General features: G+C 38.2%; 3 protein-coding genes across 5 annotated transcripts; 2 read left to right on the top strand and 1 right to left on the bottom strand.

The window, feature by feature from the left end:
• Positions 1-375: 375 nt before the first annotated feature.
• Positions 376-3,782, bottom strand: ankrd9 (ankyrin repeat domain 9). Its single transcript, XM_043263799.1, is given in 2 exon segments — positions 376-1,347; positions 1,350-3,782. Coding segments are annotated over 2 exon segments (861 nt in total). The 5' UTR covers positions 1,408-3,782; the 3' UTR covers positions 376-544.
• Positions 3,783-3,882: 100 nt separating this feature from the next.
• Positions 3,883-11,929, top strand: rcor1 (REST corepressor 1). Of its 2 annotated transcripts, none has more exons than XM_043262266.1 (13): positions 3,883-4,856; positions 4,960-5,013; positions 5,567-5,647; positions 6,267-6,319; positions 7,521-7,682; positions 7,999-8,117; positions 8,307-8,385; positions 8,887-8,937; positions 9,416-9,619; positions 9,762-9,839; positions 9,938-9,995; positions 10,110-10,345; positions 10,495-11,929. In XM_043262266.1, exons 1-13 carry the CDS (start codon positions 4,700-4,702, stop codon positions 10,534-10,536), a joined length of 1,374 nt encoding a protein of 457 aa, XP_043118201.1. In that variant the 5' UTR covers positions 3,883-4,699; the 3' UTR covers positions 10,537-11,929. The 2 variants fall into 2 exon arrangements, with proteins under 2 accessions (XP_043118201.1, XP_043118200.1); XM_043262265.1 differs by having other exon boundaries at positions 3,884-4,856; positions 4,954-5,013.
• Positions 11,930-12,673: 744 nt separating this feature from the next.
• On the top strand, positions 12,674-25,842 carry traf3 (TNF receptor-associated factor 3). 2 transcript variants are annotated; one of them, XM_043262261.1, is made up of 11 exons: positions 12,688-13,189; positions 19,519-19,775; positions 21,127-21,178; positions 21,345-21,449; positions 21,703-21,867; positions 22,299-22,379; positions 22,495-22,569; positions 22,870-22,962; positions 23,149-23,289; positions 24,008-24,191; positions 24,269-25,842. In XM_043262261.1, the coding sequence occupies exons 2-11, from the start codon at positions 19,522-19,524 to the stop codon at positions 24,838-24,840; spliced, it is 1,722 nt and encodes a 573-aa protein (XP_043118196.1). In that variant the 5' UTR covers positions 12,688-13,189; positions 19,519-19,521; the 3' UTR covers positions 24,841-25,842. The 2 variants fall into 2 exon arrangements, with proteins under 2 accessions (XP_043118197.1, XP_043118196.1); XM_043262262.1 differs by lacking the exon at positions 22,299-22,379 and having other exon boundaries at positions 12,674-13,189.
• The last annotated feature ends 566 nt before the right edge of the window (positions 25,843-26,408 follow it).

Here is a 26,408-nt window from a genome sequence, read left to right as displayed (position 1 = left end):
TCTGTTGTTTGGATGAATCAAAACAAATAGAAACCAAAAAAGCTAGTTACCAGTACAAGTGGTAACCCCTTTGTCTTTGAAAAGGATCCCATGAAATTGTCTGCATGCCCAATGCAAAAGGTCAAGGGGAGCTTTGAAACTCAAGATGTGATTGTTTTGATCATTTAATCTTTCTTAGTGCAAATAGTTTGCGCTATTTAGTTCATACAGGAATGAAGGAAGCCATACTACTGAAGATTAGCACAGCCTATATGTTCAGACATTTCACTATTAGGGTAAATGTGAAGATATCTTGTGATTTTTGCTCTCCTTCATAGAACCCATGATGCGCCTTGAATGAACTGAATCTGAAAAATGTACCTCCAAAGCAACAAATGCAAAAAAATATATATTTTAATAATTTCACAGTGTCTTTCACAATGCGACTATACAACATCAAACTATTCACATATTTACAGAGCTTTCCGCGTCCACTCAAACCTGAATATTTCGAGAACGAATTGAGTCGAGCAATGCACTTTATTAGATTTCCAGTGTGCGCCCATTAAGCTTGATCCAGTCTGAAGTCCAGGGGCTTCAGAAAGTCCGGCAGTGAGTCCAGCTGGTCTGTGGGAATGGACTGGCTGAGCTTCTGCATGGCCTGAACGAACAGCGAAGGGGGCGACGATCCGGAAAGCCACTGGAAGGCCTGCTCTCCTACGAGCGCCCTCCACGCGTCGCCACTGTCCTGCAACTGTCTCTTCATCCGGAAGCGAAATGTGGGCATGAATAAAATGAGGTAGCCGAGGCAGATGCGCTTCGTCCGCATGTCAAAGCCGCTCTGGCAGATCTGGCTGAGTAAGCAGTCCAAGGGGGTGTTCCCTGTCAGGTCCGTTGCGTAAGGACACGCGCCGTGACCCAGCAGCAGCACCAAGCACTCGGGACGCACCAGATCACACGCGAGATGCAGCGCGGTTTTGCTGCCGTCGGTGTGGACGCATCCGTGACTGTTCAGGTAGCTCCGTCTCTCGCAGTCCGTCAAGTCTTTGATGGTGGCCACGATCATTTTCAGGATGTTGACGCGGTTGTAGCGGACGGCTATGGCCAGGTGCGGCGCGGTGGAAGCCTGGCAGCAGCAGAAGCTTCTGCTGGGCATCTCCAGAGCGCGGGTGGAGAACCTGTTGAGTAAATAACTCGCGTACTGCTGGTGATCGTGTACCAGCGCGTACAGAAACGCCTCTGACGGAGAGTACGCGCACGCCTGTCCGTCGTCTTCCCAGTGAAACACCTCCATGGTCCGCATGTCCTCCAGGACCCACACCGGCAACAGGTCCCGCACGGCCTGATAAAATGCGAACGAGGTTTTTGGCATTGTTTCGGGGATTTATAATCCGCGCGGCTCTCGTACATCCCCAGATCCAAAGGCATCGCGAGTCCCGCTGTTTTAATAAACGATTCGGGATGGGGGGGGGCTGGGTTTTGGATTTAAAATGAAGACACACCGGCTTTTACGTGGATATTCACTGCCGCCGGAGCTGATACCGAACCATCTGCGAAAATATAAATGCGTACGAATATAAATGCGTACCCCCAAAAGTCCTGGCGGAATAATAAACGAAAAATAAGGCGGTAATCTCGTACGATAGGGTGTAAAACCGCTCAGCCGCCTTCAAACCCCGCTACAAACTCAGCCGAGAGTTTATATACGATGGGCAGCCCGTGTTGGTTTGCGCCTCTTCGCCATTGGACGCTGGCGCGCGTCAGCAGGGTACAAAGTGCCTCCAACTTCTCCTTATTAGTGTAAAGCGCATGTGTGAGTATGTTTGGGCGCTATCGAGTGACCCTCGCGCATTCAGTACATTCAGCGCGCGTCTTGTTACATAATATTTCACAGACCGAGCCACGCGCTCTTTGCACGGGGCGATATACAAAACTCTTTATCAAGGCAGTCGGTAAACGTTTATTATTATGGGTGAACGATTATGGGTGATTCTTTTGGGTTATGCAATTGTATAGATGCACGATTTAGAATCGCTTTTATTTATTTATTGAAGATGTTTTGGACGACATGAAGGGTAAAGTATGTCTAAGTAAAAAGTAATTAAATTGGAGATTGAACTGCAGTGAAGTGGAGCCTCACGAAAAGGGATGCCAGAAATGCGCTGAGGAACACGTGCGCCATCTAGAGGATAAATAATAGGCTATAATATTTATATACAGCCCCCCATTTTTCATTGTTCATATTTGACCATCGCTACTTTTTGATGATGATTAAAAACAAACAATTTCTGCAAATCCTGTACACTTAAATCTGTTTACAATCTGATCAGATTTAAAAAAAAAAAAAATTAAGATCAGTTTATCTCCAATCATATTCAGATAATAACAGCCTGTGTAGCTATACTGTTTATCACGCATTACTGCATAGACATATTACTGCAAAAACTGTATGGTTTGGATATGACAGGTGTTTAGATTTAATTATGCAGACTATTGTTAAATACATTTTACACGTCACAATTCATTTGCGGCCGTTTGCTGTGTTTATGCCGTTTATCCCACTAGTATTCGGGGGCTCATAGGGATCTCACCACATTTGCAATAAGAATTATACATTTGTACTGACATACTACCAGTGTTGGGGAAAGTTACTTTTTACAAAAATAATGCTTTGCAGGGTTGTTGTAGGGAGTTTCTCCTTAAAAAGTAACCATTTGCATTACTTTTTATGAAAAGTAACGTTACATTACTTTTGCATGACTTTTTCTCGCCTGGGCTCGGTTTGCTAACCAAAAATAAATTGATAGCAATAATGTTCTTATCACACACGCACCATTGTCATTGTTGCTTTAACAGTTTTGCACAGATTATTGCGATTTGGCAGAATATTCTGAGTTTGCATTTTTTTTTATTTTTAGGAATACTAAATGTGATTTTGAGCAGGTTAACAGAGTAAATGCACGTTTAGTCTAGTGATCATGTTTACTCAGACGCACAAGCCCCTGCATTTACTCCCAAACTCTCTCTCAACACAGAAACAAGAGAAATCTCAATCAGTATACGGTAAATAAAGTGTCTTATTTGACTTCACAAGTAATTCAGATATTTTGTTGTAAGTTTTAAAAGTATTGTGTTAATTTACTAGTTACTTGAAAAAAAAAAGTAATTTGATTACGTAACTCAAGTTACTTGTAAGGTGTTCCCCCGACACTGAATGACACCACATACACACAATGAAGACTGGGCACAACACGAAGAAAATAATACCTTTGTATAACTAAAAAAGGTTGTGTACAGATGTCCTGATGACTTAGTAGCCTCTGGACAGATACCTCAAATCACACCAATCACATTAGAATGAGACCATGCATTAAACCATACATATTGCTACTACTAATCTATTAACTAATATTTATGCTGACCATAATATACCAATTCAACATTAAATATTCATTAGACGCTATAACTTTTTTATGTACTAGCAGTGTAATAAGACACTAGTATGATTGTAGTCCATATATATATGTGTGTGTGTGTGTGTGTGTGTGTGAGAAAAAATAACTAGAGAGAGAGGGAGAGAAAGAAGTTCTTAGCAACGAATACAAGTTGTGATGTATTTACTGGATTTTTCAAAATCATGGAACATGCTATTTATTATTATGTCCAAATGATTTTTGGCATAAAAGAAAAATTGATAAGTTTGACCCATACGATATATTGTTGACTATAGCTTACAAAATATACCCAACCAGTGCTACTTTTTAAAACCAAAATTGTGCTCCAGGATCCCAAATAGCCTACGTAATAGTATATATATATATATATATATATATATATATATATATATATATATATATATATATATATATATATATATATTTTTATTTTTTTTTTTTTATTTTTTTGAGCACACCTGGCATCTGGTTTTTTGTCCACATAGTTATAATAAAAAAAACTTTAAATATTTTTGCTTTATTGCATGACACTGCTAACCATTCACGACCTCAAACACATTTAAGTCCAAGCCACTCATGCTCTAGTTTAATTTTGCGGATAACTCTGCAGCTTTGAATCTCACGAAGCAGTGTGGCGGGCCGTGATGTTGCGCTGCGAAACAGCATAAAGGATGTCGTATATGAATAAATGTTTCCCTGTTTGCTATAGTGATGCACTGATGGATTTCACTAAACTAGTCTAAAGTACGGAGTGCCAGCTGATGCAACGGCTTATGGTCGTCTGGAGTTGTTTTTCATGCAGATGGATGTTTTCTACACAAACGCTCGGTCATTAGCTTGTTCTTTGTGTGCAGAAGAAGTTTGAATTTCTGCCTCGAAGAGGAACTGACGTTAGCTAAAGCAGGTCATTCAGAGAGAAAGAGAGAAAGAGAGAGAGAGAGAGTGAGAGAGTGAGTGAGAGAGAGAGAGAGAGAGAGAGAGCTAACGCTAGAGCAGCCGCACTGTCTGCTAGCACTGCAGCCGTATGTGCTTTTATCTGCTTCTAAAGCTAAACTTCATTTATTAACGCGACTGGGGGAAATATTATGCATTCGACGCACCATTTCGAGTGTTCGTAACTCTACATTGCCAGTTGGGGGAGTTTGCATCAGTGCAGGACGGTGTTATTTGTTTCAGATCAGAGCAGTTGAGCTGAGTTAGCTTAGCTATAGCGAGCAGCCAGCGAGCCCAAGTTCCTTCAAGCGCCTTTGCGTTTCGCTGTCAAGATGCCTGCGATGCTGGAGAAGGGCACCGCTGAGATATCGGGTAAAAGAAGGGGCAGAAACTCTGTGAATAATCCGACCAAAAGTTTTACTTCAAACGGGAACAGCAACAATTCATGGGAGGAAGGAAGTTCGGGTTCCTCAAGTGATGACGAGCATGGTAAGTCATGGTGGTAGCCTCGGTCGCTCTTCACAAGTTCACACACTTCTGGTGAATGTAATTAGTTCGTTTTATTTGTTCTTTTGTCACTCACAAGGTGCAGGCGGGATGCGAGTTGGACCGCAGTATCAGGCAGTTGTTCCCGATTATGATCCTGGTTCGTGGCTTTTGATTGTTGGAAGGTTCATTGACAACACAGGGTGGATGGCGTAATAGCCTCAAACACTGAATAGTTCGTCCGTTTGGTGCACTTCGTGTTCAGCAAGAATGATATATAGAGAGAATTTTTGACTCTCTGGCCACTTGCATTGAAAGTGGTATGTTTTAATTAGGAAGAAGAGGTTAAAACAAAAACAAAATCTGAAGTAAATAAAACTTTATATGGCTTACTATTGTTTGAAACTTGAGGTGATTATAACAGCACCTGATTTGTCAATCATTTACTGTATATTTGTTAAGAAAACTGAATTTTTATGGCGTTTTTTATTAAAAGAAATATCTTAATGTAATTCTGATTTCATTTACTTGATTTCCTATAAACTTTAAAAAAAATATTGCTACTTAAATATTGCTACTAAAAAGATTTGGTTAGAAGCTAGAAGCAAAAGGTAAAAAAATCTGTTAGTAGTAACACTGATTTAGTTTGAAATCAAAATGAATGGATGCATTCTTATTTAATCCACTAATGTCTTTCTCTCTCCTTTCATCAGAAGTAGCAAAGGCAAGCCAAGAGAGAGATAACCTGGGAATGCTGGTGTGGTTTCCAAATCCAAGTATACCAGAGGCCAAATGTGAGTCATTTATGAGTATATTAATTTGGCTGCATACATATTAAAGCATTTTTTTATGTAAATAGCGGCAGTCCGTGTTACACAGTTTAGACCCTTCTCTTGTGAGATTCACAACATTTTGATCCACTTGAATGTACAGACTAGCCCAAAATACCATCGTTAGACAACAGTTGAGTCTAGTGCTGGACTATTTGTTCAGACAATGGAAGACAAGAGGCTTGTGCTGACGCAGCCAGCGAAACAGATTGTTTGTAATGAAAAGCTGGCTTCTTGTTACTGTATGATACTTCCTGTTTTTAGAAATAGTATGTCCTATGTGCATCAATTCCACAATTTGCATCAGAGTTAGTAGTTTGATTGTATGCTGTTCCAGAGGAGACGAGCGGTGGATTTATTTACTGTATATTACACTGCTGCCACGCAGATCTAATATAAACATGCAATTTCCTTCTCAGCTGTTTTTATAGCTATAATATGGGAGGAAATATTTTTGTCATTCAGTCTATAAAGAAATATATTTTATTTTTGAGTTGAATGTTCGTATTTTAAGGGATTTTCGTTTTAGACGTGATTTAATTTAGATTTATATTCTAATCACTTTTTGCCTTGTTTGTTGCAGTGGATGAGTACATTGCAATAGCCAAAGAAAAACACGGGTACAATATGGAGCAGGTAAATGGTTATTAAAGCTATGCTTATTTGTTGCAGTGAAAATGATGCATTTGAAAGTAAAAAAAATACTTGAATACTCTTTTGATGTGTTCTGTTGTGACTCCTAAGATAAGGTAGAATGCTTTTTACTGCACAGGGCTCCAGACTAACCTTTGAGAGCTACGGCATCAGCGCTAATAAGTTTTACAGATGGTGGGGGAAGTAATAAAAATGAAGATAATTAAATAATTCAATTATTATTGTTTTGCATTAATAAGTGTAGTTATTATAACATTACACGTTTGTTCGTTGGTAATATGATGGTAAAGCACTGAGCCTGAGTTGGGAAGCATACAAAACGTACATCTATTCACAACAGTTACATGCAAAATGTTTTATATATATATAGAAAATTAACTACTGTGAACTTTGCTTTGTGTGATTTAATCGCAAACAGAAGTTTGACTCTTCTTACTACATAAAAAAACCTTTATGAAATTAGCATTAATGATGGTTTGATATTTTGTAACATAATGTTTATTTCAAACTATAAAGCTAAACGTAGAAATGAATGACTAATTAGTGCTCCTCTCCTGCCATCTGCTGGTTATAGTGGTTTAAAGAGCATTTGGTGTCTCTTTAAAACGTTTTTTACATTTGTTTGTTGTTTACCACGATTTGCTTTTTAGTCATCTCTTTAAAAAATGTAATTTTAATTGGTTAAGTGCCGTAAATAGCAGGCGAAAAATGTAATTCATTGAAAAGTGCTTGCGTCTCATGAGATCCTGCAAGATTTATTCAGCAGCGACTTCAAGCACTTTTTTCCTGGATCTGGTGGCATTGTGCTGTAACAGCGTCACAACATCAACACTGGTTCCAGAGCAAGCCTATTCTGAGCTTGGACAAGTTTTCTTGCATTAAACGGTCCATGCTGCACTTCTCAAACGAGTAGAGCAGGTTCATGACACTTTTGTTTCCCTTAACGTTTGATGTTTCTCCTGCAACAGAAATGGCAATGCAGTGGTTGCGCCAGTGTGACAAAATTTAGTCGCATTGGCAGAAAAAATGGTAAAATATCTGGAACCCTGATGCATTAATTAAACGTCTCTCGTAGTCAGAGTTTCACGGAGTCAAACATAAGTTGTCTTTTAAAGTGAAGTGTTCCAAGCAGTTTCTTTTTTTCCATTTGAAGTCTTATGATGTGGCTTTCTGTATTTAACAGGCATTGGGCATGCTGTTTTGGCACAAACACAACATTGAAAAATCTTTGGCAGATCTTCCCAACTTCACCCCTTTTCCAGATGAGTGGACGGTTGAAGACAAGGTGCTGTTTGAACAAGGTTTCAGCTTTCACGGAAAGACATTTCACCGCATCCAGCAGATGGTGAGTGAGATGGCTATGGCAGTAACCGCTCGCAACATTAAAATAAAACATGCAATTGGGAAAAGCGGCATCTTTGTATTGAAATGACAACCAATCGTAAGGAGCCTCCTAAATCTAGCTCATTAATGGACAGTCACTGGTGCATATAAAGACCAAATGGGTTCTGTCAAGTCCTGAATTTCAACACTTTGACTATGTTACAAACGGATCTGTGTCAGCTCTGATCATGAATAATGATGAATCCGTATGGTATGTCAGATGTTTCCATCACTTATGTGCTTGATTACAAAAAAATTTTTTTGTTTTTTTGTTCCAGCTTCCAGACAAGTCAATTGCAAGCCTGGTTAGATTCTATTACTCGTGGAAGAAAACGCGCAGTAAAACGAGTGTGATGGACCGCCATGCGCGCAAACAGAAGAGAGACAGAGAGGAGAGGTCAGCTATGGCATGAAGATATTAATAGCCTGTTTTCTGTCTCCTTTTGTGTTTTCTTCAGTTTTAAGTCTTGATCAAAGATGAGTTGTGCTGTCATAGGATGTTAGCATCTATTTTTAGAATATGTTGTCATTGCTGAAAGGAAATGTCACATTTGAAACTTTTCAATCCTTTTTTTTCCCCATGTAGTGATGAGGAAGGAGAAGAAAATAGTTGCACCTCTCCAGGGGATGCTGAATTTGAGCCAAATAAGGATGAGAAGAAAGAGGTAATTTTTCAGCACTCTTTTAGAGCTTTTCAATTGTGCGTTAACATAATTAGATGACTCTTTTAAATTAAAATAAATCTTCATAATAAAACCAGTTCTGGTTTAACACAATTGCAATTCTATTCATATTTTAGCTTTATTTTACAATGCCCTCCTTACAGTATGATTGTACACTTAAGCACTGAGCAAGCGTAATTAACTGCACGTACTTGCTTTATGGTTGGTAATAAGATGAGGGCTTGGCTGTGATTAGTTGCATGTAATTACGTATACTTTTTTTAATATTATAGTTAGTAAATGTAAAACGGGACCAGAACAAATAAATTGTATCCATGTTTTATTTAATGTAATTAAATGTTTTGTATTTATCTTTTAACTTATGTATTTAATTTTTATTTTGTTTAGGAGTATTTTTATTTTATTTAGATATATAACTTCAGTGCTGCACGTAACTTACAGGGCATCTATCCCCATTAAAACAAATGTTTTTTTTTTTTTAAGGGAACATCTGGACCTGAGAAACAAGAGTCAAAACCTGCAGTTGTGCAGAAGGTACATTTCAAAATATGTATTTTATATTTATATTTTTCTATTCTATCCACATTTTTATTTATTTAAAAAAAAAAAACCCTAACGCGTTCAGTTTTTTTCTGCTATATCTGCTTATTCTCTTTTTAATAATTGTAAGACATATGAATAATCTGACCCTCTAACACTATATTTATATATATTTCTGTTTCTTTAAAAATCCACTTTTTATTCTTTTTCTTTATTAATAAAAAAAACATGCAGGTGCAAGACTGACTGGGACTTGTCACAGCATTTATACATTGTGCACTTTTCTTTGTTTGATTACTTCTTTTGTCCTCATTTATAATTGTCTTTCAATGTGCCTGATAAATTATTTAATGCAATGTTTATTTATTTATCTGTTATGTTAATGTGGAATGCTCATTGACTTTACAGAAGTAGTAAATCTACATCAATAAACATGGTTTAAATAGCTGTTTTTTCTCTGTTTTGTTCACAGCCAGCAAATCTTGCAGAAAAGTCATTGCATGTTAAGAAAGAAGTACAGGGACTTGCTGGGAGGAATCTACACCGGGCAAAGAAGAAACCGCCTAAAGGAATGCATTTAAACGCCGATGATGTGGCGGCGATGTCTAGCAGCGGCCCGGCTGCAGTTAGTGTTCTGAGACAGCTGGATATGGAGCTCATTGCCATAAAACGGCAGGTCAGCATTGTATCACTTCTTAGCAACATCACTTTCATCCCAGTGTGACTATAGCTAGAGCTAAACGTAAATCTGACAGAGAGCAATGCAGGATAGAAGCATGCGACAGTGTAAAAGTTTGAAAAAGAGCATCTTTTTACAGATTCAGAGCATTAAACAGCACAACAGTGCCCTCAGAGAAAAGCTGGACACGGGCGTGGATGAGTTTAGGCCATCTGAGGTAATAATATTAACAAATACACTTCGCTTTCGTAGAGCGCCATCTTAACTTTTCTGCATTTTATAGGAGGTATAGTAAATGTACTTTGTTTTTCTCAGGCTAATCAGAAATTTAATACCCGCTGGACCACAGAAGAGCAGCTGCTTGCAGTACAAGGTATTTTTGGCCACATTTCACAAACACTCAAATGTTACCGTGAGCGTTACTGGATTATTTAAATGAACGTTTTAAGTAGTGAAATTTTGGACAATTGTCTGTTTCCTCTCTCAGCTATAAGGAAGTACGGCCGGGATTTCCAAGCCATTTCTGATGTGATCGGCAACAAGTCTGTGGTTCAAGTGAAAAATTTCTTTGTGAATTACCGGCGTCGCTTCAACCTGGACGAAGTACTGCAGGAGTGGGAGGCCGAGCACGGCGTGGAGGGACGTAAGGGTTTAGATGAAGAGAAGATGGAGGTGTCATCCGAAGAGGGAACCACCCTTGGACCTTCAGAAAACCAGGCAGAGGTCAGTTTTTCATCAGCGCCTCTTAGTTAATGGGCTTTTCCGCCAGAACGTGGCTTTAGATTCCAGTCAGGCTGGAAATTCTCTTTGTATTTCGTCTTGCATCTGGTTTGGGTTTATTAGTGTCATTCAAGAATAATCATCATTTTCAGGAACCGACGGCAATGGAAACACAAAACCCCTCAGTTTCCTGAGTTCTCCAACGTCGGTCAGACGAGCTCAGATCAGTTAATACCGCAGCTGTGCGTAAGAGGCATTAAGGCTTCAGTTGCCTCAAGTGAAGCCTCTTCGTAATGGACATTCCTCCCCCCCAACTCCCACCCCTCCTACTGGACCCAGGACTCTCACAGGTGCTACTGCATAGGAGCGCAATCTTCACCAAGCTACTCTACGGACCTGGATCATCACTGCCAACAGAAGTAGAGTTCCCGTCTGGTCTCTACCAGTCTGCTGCTCCAAAAGTTATACTCTTCACAAATGGTAATTGGTCTGTTATGGGGGGAATAAAACATCCATATACCCATCCCTACATCACTGGACAGCGAATTGGGATCTTAAAAGATCTCTTAAGCAGTCTGAAGGATTTTAATGTCACTTGACCATCTCCTTTTCCTGATATATACATGGGACTCTGACTTGGTCCTAGTCCAACACCCCTTTCCAGTTACTTTTTTGTTACTGTAGCATATTATCTAGTTATGATTTGCTATTTTAAAATAGTTTGGGGGGAGGGGGTTAGTTGATCTCTGGTTGGATTAAGCTATTTATTTGCATAAAAAGTGAATTATACGAACTGCACTGTATAGATACAGTGAAATGCCAGTGTAGATGAAATTTAAATAAATTTAATACTGATTTTAATATTATTCTTTTAAAAATGAAATGATTTCCAGCTCTTATATTGTTTAAGTGAGTTGATTTAGTATTAGGTCGTAATATATATATATATATATATACTGTTTAATCCTGGACCCTTGTACGTGGTGTATTTGAAATGCATTTTATCTCAAAAGTTTCTTGACTGAGGCTGTGTTGTAACGGAATAGGAGGTATTTTTGTTTTCTTTCTTTTTTTTTAAGTCTTATTTCGAACTGTTTTGCATGCATGAACAGTTACTCCATGCCAAGGTCAAGCTTTTCACCCTCTTAGGGGTGTCTAAACGTATATGGATCGCTATGTGTAGGTAAGAATTTCAAAATATGGCAGCACATCTAAATTTCTGCTACTATTCCATGCTTGTATGTGTTTATCCACACATCTTAATTTATTATGGTGTTTGGAGGTAAACGTTAGATTGGTTCATATTGTTTTTTTTTTTTTTGTTTAATTTGAAAATGGAATAAGTTATTTAAAATACATGCACACTCACTTGTTTTGACCAACTTTTTTTCCTCTAATAACTGTAATGGTACCATACATGTGTGAACTCCTTTTAAACTTATTATGCGTGCAGATGACATGTACATGGTTGGGGTGAAGTTCTGCGTGTGTGGGTGAGAGCTGATGTGGGCATAGGCTGTGGCCTGTATATGTAATCAGTTTATGTCACATTAGTCATAATAAACTTAAGGGATTTATACTGTCAAATGCATTGAGTGTTATTTAACATCTGTGCACCATGCTTTGTTCAATTTAGTTCATTTATCACTGCAGTGGTGACACAGTTTCACTATTTTCATCAATAAACTCTTAATAACTGCTTATTGGTAGTTGTTTTAGTAGTTATGCTTAGGTGTTGGGTTGTGTTAAGGGATTTACAATAGTCATGCAAAATTAGGCAATAACGTGTGCTTTATAAGCGTTACTAAACGGCCAGTGTGCTATGCATGCTAATAAGTGCCTAGTTAATAGGGAGTATGGTTCCTAAATCTAAAGTTTTACCTTTGCTTGGTAGATTTAGTGGATCTAAGTAAGAAAGGAACTGGCAAAAATGGACGAATTCACAAAGAGAAAATAAAGTTTTCCATGAAGAAGAATAATTTAGATTTGATTACATTGTATGGCAGTGTCCCAATTCAGCGTATTTCCATTACTTTGCCACGATGCAAGAATCTAAATATTTGACACAAGATATTGTAATTCTATTCATATAATTAAAAAACGCTTAAAAGCTGAGTACTGTAATAAAAGTGTGACTAACACAGTACTCCGATGCTGTCGTTTCAGCATCGCTGAAGTTTATATTTTGAAATTTTTAGTTATTTTATTTTCGCATCACCTGTTTTTTGGTTAGTAATTTAGGCGTTTTCCTAATGCATATTAATTCATATAGTGGCGTGTCTCTCTCGCGCTGATTCCCTGATAAGAATCGATATGTCGGCAGACCCGAGCAGCGACGCGCGCATCTCAAAGTTCATCACCTCTTAGAAACACGTGGAGGAGAGCAGCCGAAGCCGAAGCGAAAGCGAGTCCATCTCGGGTCGGCGCGAGCTCTGGCTCCACCCGGCGGCTGCACGCCGCGCCGCAGCCTTCTTTCTATGGCGTCCTTTTACAACCAGCTACGATTTTTTTCATGACGGGGATTTCCTGAGGAAGTCAGACCAAGGGGGCTTTCCAGTTACTAGACTTCATATCAACAGCAACCTGCCACAGTGGCGGCTTCTCTACCTTTTCGCGCACCTCGACCGAGTCGTTTTTGGAACATTCCGATGTCAAAATGACCCGATTTGATCCGACGGCCGTCGTAGCCTGTTTGAGAAGCGAGGACGGAGCCGTGGCCGCGTGAATTTGGACGTTGTTGTCTCGGCGTGTCTGTCACATTAGTGGACCATCCGTGGCTCCTTTCGGGAAATTCTTCAGAGAAACGCGGTTGGATCGTCGGACGACATCGTTGGCCAACTGATTCATGTAAGTGGACGGCTATTTCACAGATCCGCGCGTAACGTAACGCGTAGCTCGCGTTAGTGAAAGGTAAGCCCGAAGTGTATGGGTTCACCTAACGTTACGGTGATCGAAGTGTGCCTCGCTTTGGTCCGAGGGGCTCACCTGCTCCCTTGGACTATCTCCTGGGCAAACGGGGATCTTGCGGGGTTTTGCTTCGTGAAGTTGTGAAACGAGTAAAGCCATCGGCGCGTTAACAGGTTAAATCCCGAACAGCTGCTTCACGAATTCGTGATAGATGATTGTGCTGCCATTGCTTGGCTGAAGACCTTCTCACCTTTGCATGTCTGCGTGTGGTGTGCTTTCCACTTTTGCTTTTATTATGAGCGCCGTTGTGATATTTTTACGTTTTAAAGGTCCATAAATGACACATGTGCGTTTTTATGCAGGCTTTGTTGTGTAGAAAGAGCTATGGTGTTCAAACTGAAGCCCGTGTAACCTTCACACAGTGTGATCTTTTTAATGTTTTTTCTGCTCTTTAATCTTCTGTGGTCTTATTCCTTGGGGGCAATACCTAACTTGCAAAATTCTTGCATGATTTTAGGCCTGTAACGTTACGCTACTGATGGAAAAAACCATGATGGCATACTGTAGTATTCCACTGTTGGATGCAGTTTTTGAGACAGAGAATGGGTGTACCTCTGTCTTGCATATCATACTCTAATCAGAAAGGATTCGTTTCTGCCATTTGTTAACACAACGCTTCAGCACTAATTTAGTTTTAAATCAGTACTGATTTTGCACAGCGAATAGGACGATAAACTTGTATGTAGAACCGATATTGAATTGCTTTTTTTTTACCCACAGTGTTATCTACAAAACCCCTCCACAATAAATGAAGTATAATGTCAGCTAATAATAATCACCGCCATTTTTATGCTCATGTTTTTGTTCACCAAGGCCGCATTTATTTGATAAAATTCGTAAAATATTATTACAATTGAAAATAACCATTTTCAATCCATATATTTTACATGCCGTTTATGCATTTATTGGCAATGCTGTATTTTCAGCAGCCATTAATCAAGCGTTGAACGTCACATGATCTTTCATAAATCTAAAACGCTGATTTGGTGCTCGAGAAACATTTCTTATCAATGTTAAAAACTGTGCTGCTTCGTATTATTGTGGAAACCGCGACGAAACGTTCTTTAAATGGAAACGTGAAGCAAACTGTGTGTTTTATTTTTGCAGTAATGTTCTAAATTTAACTCGCGATCAATTTAATGCAAGAAAAAATGCCATTTCTTTTAAAGAAAATCGTGCCAGCTCCAAGCTTTTGAACGGTACAGTGTATAAAGTTTAGCTTTTGATTTTTGCTTTTGTGAGTTGTAATTAAGCGTAATTATGCGTAATGCTAAAAACAAAGGAACTATTATGTGAGGGGTTTGGCCCCATTGCATTTTTCTGCAAAGCTGCTGATACATGCGTGGTGACTGTTACATAAATTAGGGAATGCTGCATCAAATAGAATCATTTTAAAGATGTCAGTAATTAAGTAAGTATTTAATAAAGCCCCGACTGACTGAAGTACAGATTGTCAGTCTGTCTCTATTTGCATAGCATGGTGAAAAATAGCCAGTGGACAGGAGCAGTTTGAAAATGTGCTGCTTTGTGCAGATCAAAACTGAGACTGTTGGAATCCAGCATAGTTTCACTCTCAGAATAACACAGTTAAGTGTTGTGATACACTATAGGGAACCCGTTTGGGGCTTGCTTTGAACAGAAGTTGGAGCAGGCGCTCTTCTGAAAGCAGAAGGCGGCTGAGAAGATGACATAAGCCGTAACTTCTTCCTTTGCATTTTCACGTAAAGCAGCCCTACTACTTGGTAGCCGTCGCACCTTCATCGAGCGCTCGCATCTGAAATGGTGTTTTATTCCTGTAAGTGACCTACAGTAGTCACACATGTCTTCCTCTAGTAAAAGGTCAGGCCAGAAAGAGGTGATATTCCCCTTCTTACTTCTCTTTCATTTTTGTTATGAGATCTCCTGCAGCGCAAATACAGTCAAAGAATCTGTATTACCTCGACGCTCCTCAGCTCTAAACTAACAGTCTGAAATGTATTGTGTTACGCTTTTCACCTGCAGCTCTCTCTGGTATTATGTTCTTTTTGAGATGGACGCTTACTCAATTCGGTTGCTTAGTCTTGGTTTTAAGTTATATGAAATATAAATGAGCTGATAATGTGGTACACATTTTTGTCTTTCATCCTGCTTCTGGGACATATCTCTCTACATTTTACTGTTAAAAAACAGTTCATGTAAAAATGAAAATCCTTATTTACTTACTGTCGTTAAAAACCTGAATGACTTGAATCCCCTATGAAGTGAAAGTGAATGCTGAAATGGTTCATTCACTGAATGGAAAAGAGAGTCTTAGACATGCTGCTAAACATCTCCTCCTTGTGTTTTTTTAGAAAAGAAATAAAGGCATATGGGTTTGGAACATGAGCATGAACATGAACTAAATGATTTTGGGGTGAACTGTCCCTTTACGTCTTTGACTAGGTTGCAATTTCACTAGAACACAAAAAAATAGTTTTTCATCAAAAAGTTAACTTTAAGTGTGCTACTATGAAACATCTACACTACCATTCTAAAAAAACATAAAAAAGGCAGTAATTTACTGCATTTGATTTATGCAAGGACACAATAAATTGATCAAAAGTGATTCTAAGGAGATTTCTGATGTTCCAGAAGATTTGTTTCAAATAAATGATGTGCTTTTGAAACTTGTATTCTTTAGAGCCCTAAAAATGTATCACGGTTTTAACAAGAAAGTTAGGCAGCATAAAAAATAATAACAAATGTTTCTTTGAGTATGTTAGAATAATTTCTGAATGATCATGTGACTGCTGAAAATTATGTTTTGCCATCATAGTAATAAATTACATTTTAAAATCTTTTAACATGGAATTTAAATTGAAACAATATTTCACAATGGCACAGTTTTACTGTATTTTGGATCAAATAAATGAAGCGAGCATATAAAAAATTTCATAAAAAATATTCTATATTTTTGTTTCAAACATTTGAATGGTAGTGTATATGAATTTTGTAATCAATTCTTTATTTGGGCTCTTTTACATTTGAATAAGGTCACTCAGTTCCTGGCATAAACAATAGTTTACTAGCAGCTGTCTAAAGTCTTTTTTCTTAATGGGTGTTTACGTGCTTGCTTGCGTGCATGTTTGTGTGTGTGTGTGTGTGTGTGTGTGTGTGTGTGTGTGTGTGTATTGTCAGCAGTGACAGAGAGGGATGAGGCAGCAAATGGAAAAGCCCCTTAAATATTCCTGGAAATCCCTAGAGAACTGCACGTTCTGGTCAGACACCAGTACATGGATTTTTATTTGTACTCTGAATATTTATTTAATTTGCTTGTGCAGTTGGATATTTTTCTTTCTCAGAGATTGTGGATTATTACAGGGACAGTTTTATCCACTTTTTACCTCATGACGCAAGAGATAGGGAAGTACCTGTATCTTAAGTAAAACAGAAACAAAATCAGGGACGAGATCCACTGAACTTTCCAACACGGCTAACTGGGAATATTTGCTTTTGTTTTCATGACTGATTTTATTTTTTTTCCAGTAATAATGTCCAGTTAAATCGGTTGATTTACTTACAAAAGGCATGTTGGGCCATGGAGAGTGTTTGTGTAAGGCTGTAACGTGTTGTATATGTCAGATGGGATTGAACTTTTCTTGCTGATAGTGTGAATAATTGAATTGGGTGTGACTGTGTTTGAGTGTGAGCATCCCACATGGCTGTCCAAACATGGTTGTCATCTTCCTCCGAAAAGCCATTTATCTGCGCAGCAAACCGTTAAACGGTGGGGAAAAAAGAGAGAATGCTTGTCCAAAAAAGTTTTTAGCATGTTGCTATATGGTTGCTATTATGGCAATAATTATTTTAAATTAAATTTCGGTTAATCACTGTAAATAAAATAAAACATGCCATATATATACATTACACATAATAGATGCTTAAATTATTTAATTACATTATTAAATACTGTTATATATATGTATATATGTAAATTGCATTTTTTTTTTGCCCAAACAGGAGCACAATAGCAAAAAGTAACGTTATTTTATAATGTTGTTCATATTTGTTGGATACCATGATTGTAATTTGAAAATAAAACTTTGACTAATCTTACTGCTGAAGTAAAGGTTTGAGTCTATTTTTAATGTAAATTCATGCGATTTTATTTTTTTCCCAGCCATTTTGTCATTAGCCAGGCATAAAACATCATGCTGATTGGTTGGAAAAAGAAGTAGCACAAGCCTCAAAATTTGAGGTACTGCTTCTGTCTGCGTGGGAAAAGTTGCATTCTGAAGTTTACTACTTGGTATTAATATTTTGTTCAGGTTCATAACCCAAATATGCCTCGGCAAACAACAGTACCAATGTTTTACTGTCAATAGTGGTTGTACGTCACCGGGAATGCTAGGCCAAACTGTTTCAACAGATCTATAACTGAGCTCTAATTGAAAATATTTCTTTGTGAGGTTTACCTATCTTCATAAACGTGTACCATAAATAGCTATGATTTCAGTTTCCTTTTGTGTCGGAAAGTCTCTGTACTGGAGAAGAGGCATGTGTGGTGGGTACCAGTCACTCTTGTGGAATAACTGTGGTATCCTCTGCTTAAAGGAATTCTAACAGCGCTCAGCAGTCGAGCCGGGACCTTCCTGCATGTGTGGTTGGTGTGTAGCTGGCTCATAGGGGAGATATTATTAGAGCTAGAGAGCTATGCCTGTTATGAAGGGATTTCCCAGTCTGAGAGCTGCCGGTCAGGAGCTGTTGATGTGGCAATGTAAGCACAATGGTTAAGCGTCGCCTCAGTGGCAAGTATTAGAATATGAAAATGTAAGAGGAGATGACTAACTTCTATACGTCTGACCTCGACTCGAGACGTGAGAGAGGCAGAAGTCAGATGGTATTTAAGAGGTTAACAGGTCTGACGAGGCCCTCGTCACTTACTCGCAGTCAAGATGATTCAGTCATGGCTTACTTCTCCGTCATGTTTTTCATAAGCAATTGTGGAATGAAAATGCTGACATCATTTTATAATCATTTGGTTTTGCGTGTCTCAGAAATACTGCTTTTGTGAAGATGGATATAGATAAAGTTCCTTTTTATAAAAATAAAACTCCTAATCAATTCTTGAGTAATACGTACGAGTATGATAACAGTATGAGCCAGAATTGCATTTTTGTGTATCCTTAATGATAATAAAAACTAGCTTTTATGTATGCTAAAGTTCACTGCAAGTTTTTATTCATTTTTTCATAAAGTAAAACAATGATATCGTGTGTGTGTGTATGTAATGTAATATAATATAATGTGTATTATATGTATGACATATTATACACATTTTATATGTATGTGAGATATTATCCCTAAAATGTATTCACGTGAGGTCAAAGCTAAACATTTTATCTTATCAATTTTAAAAACAGTTGTTCTTAATATTTTTTTTTACTCAGAATTCAGGAAGTTCAAAAGAAGAGCATTTTTAAATTTATTTATTTATTTATTTTTTCCCAATTATTATTTGTTTGTTTGTTTTTCTTTTACTTGGCTATTTTTTATTTTTATTTTTTTTATATAAATACATGATTTGTATGGTGATTTTGTCTGCAAAGCTAATTTCAAACATTTACACAAATTTCCAAAGCTAATGTGATGTACTACACCAGTGGTTCTTCTAGAAGGACACCTGTGGGAACTTCAGAGGAACTGACTCATTCATCCAGTAAAATCACCTCGGGACTAGTAAAAGTAATTACAAGAGTAAAGTTAGACAACTGAAAGTCAAGCATCATTTGTTTGCAGATGCCACTTGCTTTGATGTATTGCTGACATTTTAAGTGTGTCTTAAGTGTCCAAATGCTTTTGGGGGCTTCAGGTAGTCACGCCTTAAATCCATCAAAGTCCCTTCATAAAGTCGGAACCGTATTCCTACTAAACACTTAACAGCACTTGTGTTGGCAGCGAGGCGGCAACAAATTGGTGTTAGCCAAGAAGGTCTGGATCCAGTCAGACAACAGCCCATTCCATTTTAGTTTCAATAATGTTTCCCATACAATACAGAACTCTTGACAGCTTCAGTCTGGAAAATCAAGAATTCAATGTGACAAAGACGGCAGTAGACTTATCCTTTTTTCATCTTTCAGCTTGTGTTTTTGCAAAGGTTTTCTGTAACTAAGATATTCAGCGTTTCAATTTTTCTCATGTACATGTTATGGGTGTAGAGCTGAGATCTTAATCTGTCTGTTTTTCTCCAGGTCATGTCCGCAGGGCGTAATGTGGAACAGCAGATTGCCCTGCAGCAGCGTCCTCCATCTCTCGCTATGCCCTCCATGGCCCAGCGGCCCAGGCCCGAGCCAGGCATCTTGCCCCTGCACGGCGGATTTAGGGACCACTTTGTCACGACGCCTGAGGCCAAGTACCGCTGCGAGTCTTGCAGACTTGTGCTCTGTATCCCTCGGCAAACCGAGTGTGGACATCGTTTCTGCGAGACCTGCATCACAGAGCTGCTCAGGTGAGCAACGGTTCAGTAATGAGCTTCATATCAATGCCGCTTTCATATAAAAGCGTCAGTATCACAAGCCAAGAATAATAAGCCTTTACATAATGCGTCCAACAAATTTCTTCTCCTGCCTGGATATTCTTTATCTGGATGGCATTTAGTACTAAGTACTGTGCAAAATGGAAAAACTGCATGAGAGTAAAAAGTATATCATTTATGCTATATGCTAGTAGGGGTCGTGGAGTAAAACAATAAAGCTTTTAAAGAGACAAATTGGTGATTTTGAGATAATGCAGCTGTAGTTCAGTGGAATTATTAATGCAAAATCAGGTAACAAAAGTTAAAAAAGTAAAGTAAAGTAAAAGTTAAGTAAAAAAGGAAAAAAAAAGATCAAATCAGAATAACATGGTCAGAATCTGTAACTCACCTTGTGCAATTGTTTCTTGAGTGCATTCCTTTCCATACTCCTGGATTTTAATATGCTGAAGTGTTCAACTGTGATCTGATTGATGTAATACATGTCATTGTCAGGTGTACACTGGGCCAGTGTTGCTGAAAATGACTGAAATCGGGAACTTAACTTAAAAATGTTTGAGCAACACAAAACAAAAATTAAAGGGATAGTTCACCCAAAAATGAAAATTGTGTTATTAATTACCCTCCTGTTGTTGCACACCTGTAAGATTTTTTTTTTTTTTTTTGGAACACATGTAAAGAGGTTTTTGATAAAAGCCGAGAGTTTTTTTTTGCCCTGCATAGACAGCTGTATAAAAGAAATGTTCCCAGAAATGTAGTAAACACATGGGTAAAATAAGTCCATGTGACATCGGTGGTTCAAACCATAATTTTATGAAGCTACGAGAATAGTTTTGAGCTTGCGCCGTATATGCTGTCTGTGCAGGGTGAGAGAGCTCTCGTCATTTTTCATCATTTGTTTTTTTTTCTGAAGATGAGCTATTTTACGCTCGTTCACTCTTTTTTTCTTTGAAGAACCAGGGTTTATTCCATACAGCAAACATGTCATTCAATTATACAGCCTCATTTTTAAAGTGTGATTTCTAGGCCTGAAAAAAATCATGTAAATGAATAAAAAAAAATCAATAATTTAATAACAAATTTAAATGTTTTTTTTAAGTCATGCTCAACTTTAAACTGTTTTACTGAGTAGAAATTCTAAGTAAAAAAATTTTTTTAATCCTTATTCGGTAAATGACAGCTGGAAAAGTCACGGGGCCTTTGAAAATCGTTGTAAATAGCATTGCAAAATAAACTCGGGGTATTCCCGTTATTTTTGTTTTAAAATGTAGGTCATTTGAACTACAGATACAATTTGCTTACAGTTGGATCCCACTTTTTTTTTCAGTAAGCCTAACCCAGTTTGTCCAGCCGATCTAGAACCACTCTTTGAAGATAAGGTAAGAAAGTGAATCCAAAACCTACAAGGACACACCCACTCCGTTACATATTAAATCTCACTTACACAGCTCCAAGTGAAAGTAATGTGGCTATATAACAGGCACACAACAGATCTCTGTTAAACAGGCCGTGTAACAGAGTTTTTTTTTTTTCTTATGACGTTAGATATTCCGGGATGTTTGCTGCAATAGGGAAATTATGGCTCTGAAGGTCTACTGCCGAAGTGAGAAAAATGGATGTAAAGAACAAATGAGTTTACAGCAGGTCATGGTAAGTCATATGATTCTTAGACACAATAGTCTACATATCATATGGTAAATTCCTCCCGACTAGAACCTGCCTCGAGCACAGAGAAATATGAGCCTAGACTCAAACTAACTTGCATATCATTTTATAAGAGTGAGAATGGATGAATGTAGTTTTATTGATAGATTACATGCTGTGTGTGTGTGTTATGTTCAAGAAGAGATTTTTGGATAAAGTTAGGCCACAAGATTCAGATTTGTCGCTCTCTTTTCAACAGGACCACTTGGAAGTTTGTCAATACTTCGAGGTGCCGTGCCCCTTGGGAAAGTGTAAGGAGAAGATGATGAGGAAAGACATGTCTGAGCACTTAAGCCTCAAATGCAAACACCGAGAGATCACCTGTGAATTCTGCAATCACAAGATGGCCCTCACCGAGTTACAGGTAAGCCGCATTTACCCAAAACCCCCCAGTTCCCATAAAAAGGACCTGAAATCTAATGGAAAGTACTTAAAAATTCATGAGATCTTTTTCAGTTATCATTGAGTTTTTTTCCTTGATTGGAATTAGTGGACGTCTCAGTTCCTCTATGAGAAGTATTCCCCTTGTGTTCGGCCATTAATGTCCCATGACCTTTGAGTTTCACATTTGTACAAGGAACTTGAGGGAATCTCCCGTTATTTTGACTGTCATTTAGAGAATCGATGTATGTTTTCACTTCAAGAATGCTTTCTGTTTTTCCGCCTGGTTGATCCTGTCGTCGTTACTCCACACACTAACAGTTTTGTTTTAACCATGAGCATCTTGAATCATGAAAGTGTCAGTATGCAGTTTATTTTAGTGCATTTCCGTCTAACCATCGTCTCTCTTTACAGAAACACAAAGACACAGTTTGTCCTGCATTTCCTGTAGCATGCCCTAATCACTGCTCGTTTTCTTCCATTCTGAGAAGTGAGGTAGGCTTGAAGTGCATTGAGCATTACTTTTCACTAACTTGTGCATGTATTGTGCTTTTAAATGAGCAGATTAATTGCGATATATTTATAATATGGATGAATGTGTCTCCTAAAGCTGTCCAGTCATCAGCATGACTGTCCAAAGGCCCAAGTGACATGCTCTTTTATTCGCTACGGATGCTCCTTTAAGGTGATTTTCTTGAACATTATGTTGCTTTAAATTTTTTTTTGAAATGTAATGAAGTAGTGTAGTACTTTTAATGATGATTGAAAAAATAAATACATTTAAAATATATGAAATTACATTGTAGTTTATACATTTAACATCAACATGCTAACGTTATTGAAATATATTTATATAATTATTGTTTATACATTTATTCAAGCCACCGTGTTATAAGTTATCATTTCAATCAAGTTATATGTTATTGTATATTGTAGTTCAAGTAAGTTTTGTTAATTTTTTTACTAATATGCAATTATTTTAAAGGGGCTGAATCAAGAGATGAGGGAACACGAGTCCAGTTGTGCGCCTGAGCACCTGAAAATGATGGTGGCCAGAAACACCACATTAGAGGCCAAGGTAGACATTAATAAACGTATATTTATAAACATAAGCATTATATTTAACATACCAGAAACAAGAAACCGGTGTTTCCGTTGTTTTTTTTTTTTTTTTTTTTTAATCAGTTCACATTTCCAGCATGCATGTAGTCAGATTAAACGTGTACGCTGATCAATCTGTGTGTGTGTGTGTGTGTGTGTGTAGGTAGAGGATATTAAGGGCGAGCTGATGGAGCGTTATAAAGTTCTGCCCAGCCTCAGCAGTCGTCTTGCTGAGGTCGAGACTCAGTATGAGGAGATGAGAGAAAAGCACAGGCAGCTGGAGCAGAAGCTAGTCAGCATGCAGGTGAGAGCTGCCACCAAGAAGTGGTTTTATTTTCTTTTGAGTCATTTGGTGTAGGCCTAGCTTAAAATAACTTCTAATTTGTATAGTGACGTAAGTCTGCTGTACTGTGCAATATTTCAGTTTGACGCATGCTTTTAGGTTTTAATGCCTTTGCTTTGTGACATGCCTTCTACAGTGGACTCAAAGCCTGAGATCTAATTTTAACCTGGAAATATGTAAAGCTTCATTTTTTTTTTTTTTTTTTTTTTTAGAATTAAAATAAATTATACTGTAAATAAGAAACACTTCTTATGTGTGTCAGTATTCAAATAAGTAAATGTGTGTGACATTTGCCATGTTCTTTACTAATTAAAGGGATAGTACCATTAAAGTCCCTTCAAACTTTCTATAAAAGGTTATTAGATTTCTTGTTTTTGCTGAATTTAATTGATTGGATCATTTTTATGACTGGCAAAACAGGGACATATCAAATGCAAAACATTCCGAAATTCATGTTCGAAATTCAATTTTTATAATAATTTTCCTTTTTTTTTTTTTCCTCCCCATAAATTGAATTGATAAAAAGTGACCGCAAACATTTAGAGTGAATTAATTGCATTAACATTTACGAATCTAAATCAAAATCATCCCCCGGCGAGCCAGCTACGAAATATTAGAATGTGTGATTGAAACACTTCAGGCAGTTCTCTTATATATGTTTACGTGTTTATGTATGTAGATGCTGATGAGCGCTCACTCAGAGAAACTGCTTGAGGTCGAGATGGAGCTGCGGGAGCTCCGTCCGCTGCGAGCTATGAGAGAGGAGGTGGAGGCTCTGAGAGGGTCCGTGGAAAGCATGCGCTCCATTGTATCTTCTCTCGATTCGGGCCGTGTCGGTTCCAGTTCTGGTTCTCACACGCTGGGTAAGAGAATTTCACGTGCGCCTCGATTGTAATACATTATTTTGCATGTTTTAACACTTTTTCAATGCTTTCACCAGGCTCCTTAGAGCAGCAGCTCTCGCGTCACGATGACATGATGAGCGTCCATGACATCCGCCTGGCTGAGATGGACCTGAAGCTGCAGGTGCTAGAGACGGCCAGCTTCAACGGTACGCTCATTTGGAAGATCCGTGACTACAAAAGACGGAAACAGGAAGCCGTGGCCTCGAAAACCCTTTCGCTCTACAGCCAGCCTTTCTACACGGGCTATTTCGGCTATAAGATGTGTGCCCGCGTCTATCTGAATGGGGACGGAATGGGTAAAGGCACGCATCTCTCGCTGTTCTTCGTTGTCATGCGCGGCGAATACGACGCCTTGCTGCCGTGGCCATTCAAACAGAAAGTAACGTTAATGCTAATGGACCAGGGGCCGGCAAGGAAACACTTAGGCGATGCCTTCAAACCGGACCCAAATAGCAGTAGCTTTCGCCGGCCCACTGGTGAAATGAACATCGCCTCGGGCTGTCCGCTCTTTGTGGCTCAGACTGTCTTAGAGAACGGGACCTACATCAAAGACGACACCATCTTCATTAAAGTGACTGTAGACACTTCCGACCTCCCGGACCCTTGAGATCAACTTCACTAGGTCCAGATAATATCAAGTCACACAGCCCTCCCAGCCAAGACTTCGGAGAGCGGAGGAACCCGGGACAAGTGCGGGTTTATAACAGCCCGAGCTCGTCAGCTTGTGCTCGAGAGATGGTGCGCTCTTCATGAAACAACAGTGCCTTGCCGGGGCTAGATCGTTTCTGCCTTTCGTTCGGAGGTTTGAGTAGGTGAATCTCCCGTGTCTGCCACACCTAAAATGCAGTGAAGGTTAATACGTCAACTCTAATCAACCCAAAGAATGTTAATGTCTCTGGATCTATAAGACGAGGCGAAATGATGCCTAGATGACACCCAGCCCAAAGTAAAAGGAAGCTGTTTACACTCATCGTCATGTTGGCCTTCAGTGCGTTTGAGGTTAATTAATGGTCATCTCTTATATTGGTTGTTAAGTCTGGAAGGTAACCCTTCACGATCGGTAATCCTGACATGCTTTGTATTGGTGGTTTTGTATAATATGCAAATATGAAACTGACATCTGTTGTGTTGTAGTTGATGTAGAAAGGAGTTTTGTGATTAGAAAGTCTTGTTTGTGTGGCCAGGGTTGGACATGTTTCTGTGTAGTAGATATAAAGGACCTTACTATGGAACATTCATGAAGGACTACATTGGCACTAAACAGTGACCCTGCAAGGGTTCCATTGTCAAAAAGCAAAACCTCAAGTTTTTATGCATGTAAAACCTATTCTTACATGACTTAACCTTGTATGTGTTTACGACTTTGACACATTATTTTTTGTAATGTTCTAATTAATAGATGCTATGCATCAGAATCTATTGTCCTTTTGTGTTTTGTATTTTATTTGTTAAACAGTCTGAAATAACGCCTTTATGCCTCCAGCCATGCTGCCAGAGACACATACAATAATCCAGATCATTTTTCATGGTAGGGATGGTTTTTTGCACAAGTATTGTTTGAATGTGTAATATATGTATAAATATATCGATATAAAATTGTTGGAAAACATTCTGAATTCTGTTTTTATGGATGTCAAAGGAAAGTACTTTTTTGACCAAAGGGGAACTGAAACTAACCTTAGGCTGTGTGACAGCTTTTATTCCTCAGCATGCAGTTAAGCAAATATCTTGCTAAAAAAAAATTGTCAACTTTTATTTATATATATATATATATATATATATATATATATATATATATATATATATATATATATATATATATATATATATAAAAACCCTAACATAAAAGTTATATTATTATTATTATTTTTTATTAATTTATTTTTGCAAAGTAATACCTTTTTATACTTTTTTTTTTTTTCTATTAGACCGAAATTAGCTCTTTTATCTTGAGATGCTAAAACAGCAACAAAAATCAATAATTTAATTGTATTATTTCTTAGACAGGGATTGACTGCAGGCGCGTTTTTGTTTTAGTTTAGTTTATTTTATGTCACTTACCGTGTTAATTTAGCACCATACCCTCCGGAGTTTCTCAAATATCTTGGCTGACCGCTAGGTGGCGTAAATGCGCAAGCCTGACTTCCCACTGCTGAGAAAACATAACGGGGATTT

Source organism: Puntigrus tetrazona, chromosome 17 (genome assembly GCF_018831695.1).
Source record: "Puntigrus tetrazona isolate hp1 chromosome 17, ASM1883169v1, whole genome shotgun sequence".
In the NCBI taxonomy this organism is placed as follows: domain Eukaryota; kingdom Metazoa; phylum Chordata; class Actinopteri; order Cypriniformes; family Cyprinidae; genus Puntigrus; species Puntigrus tetrazona.
This window is presented reverse-complemented; position numbering and strand designations above follow the sequence as displayed.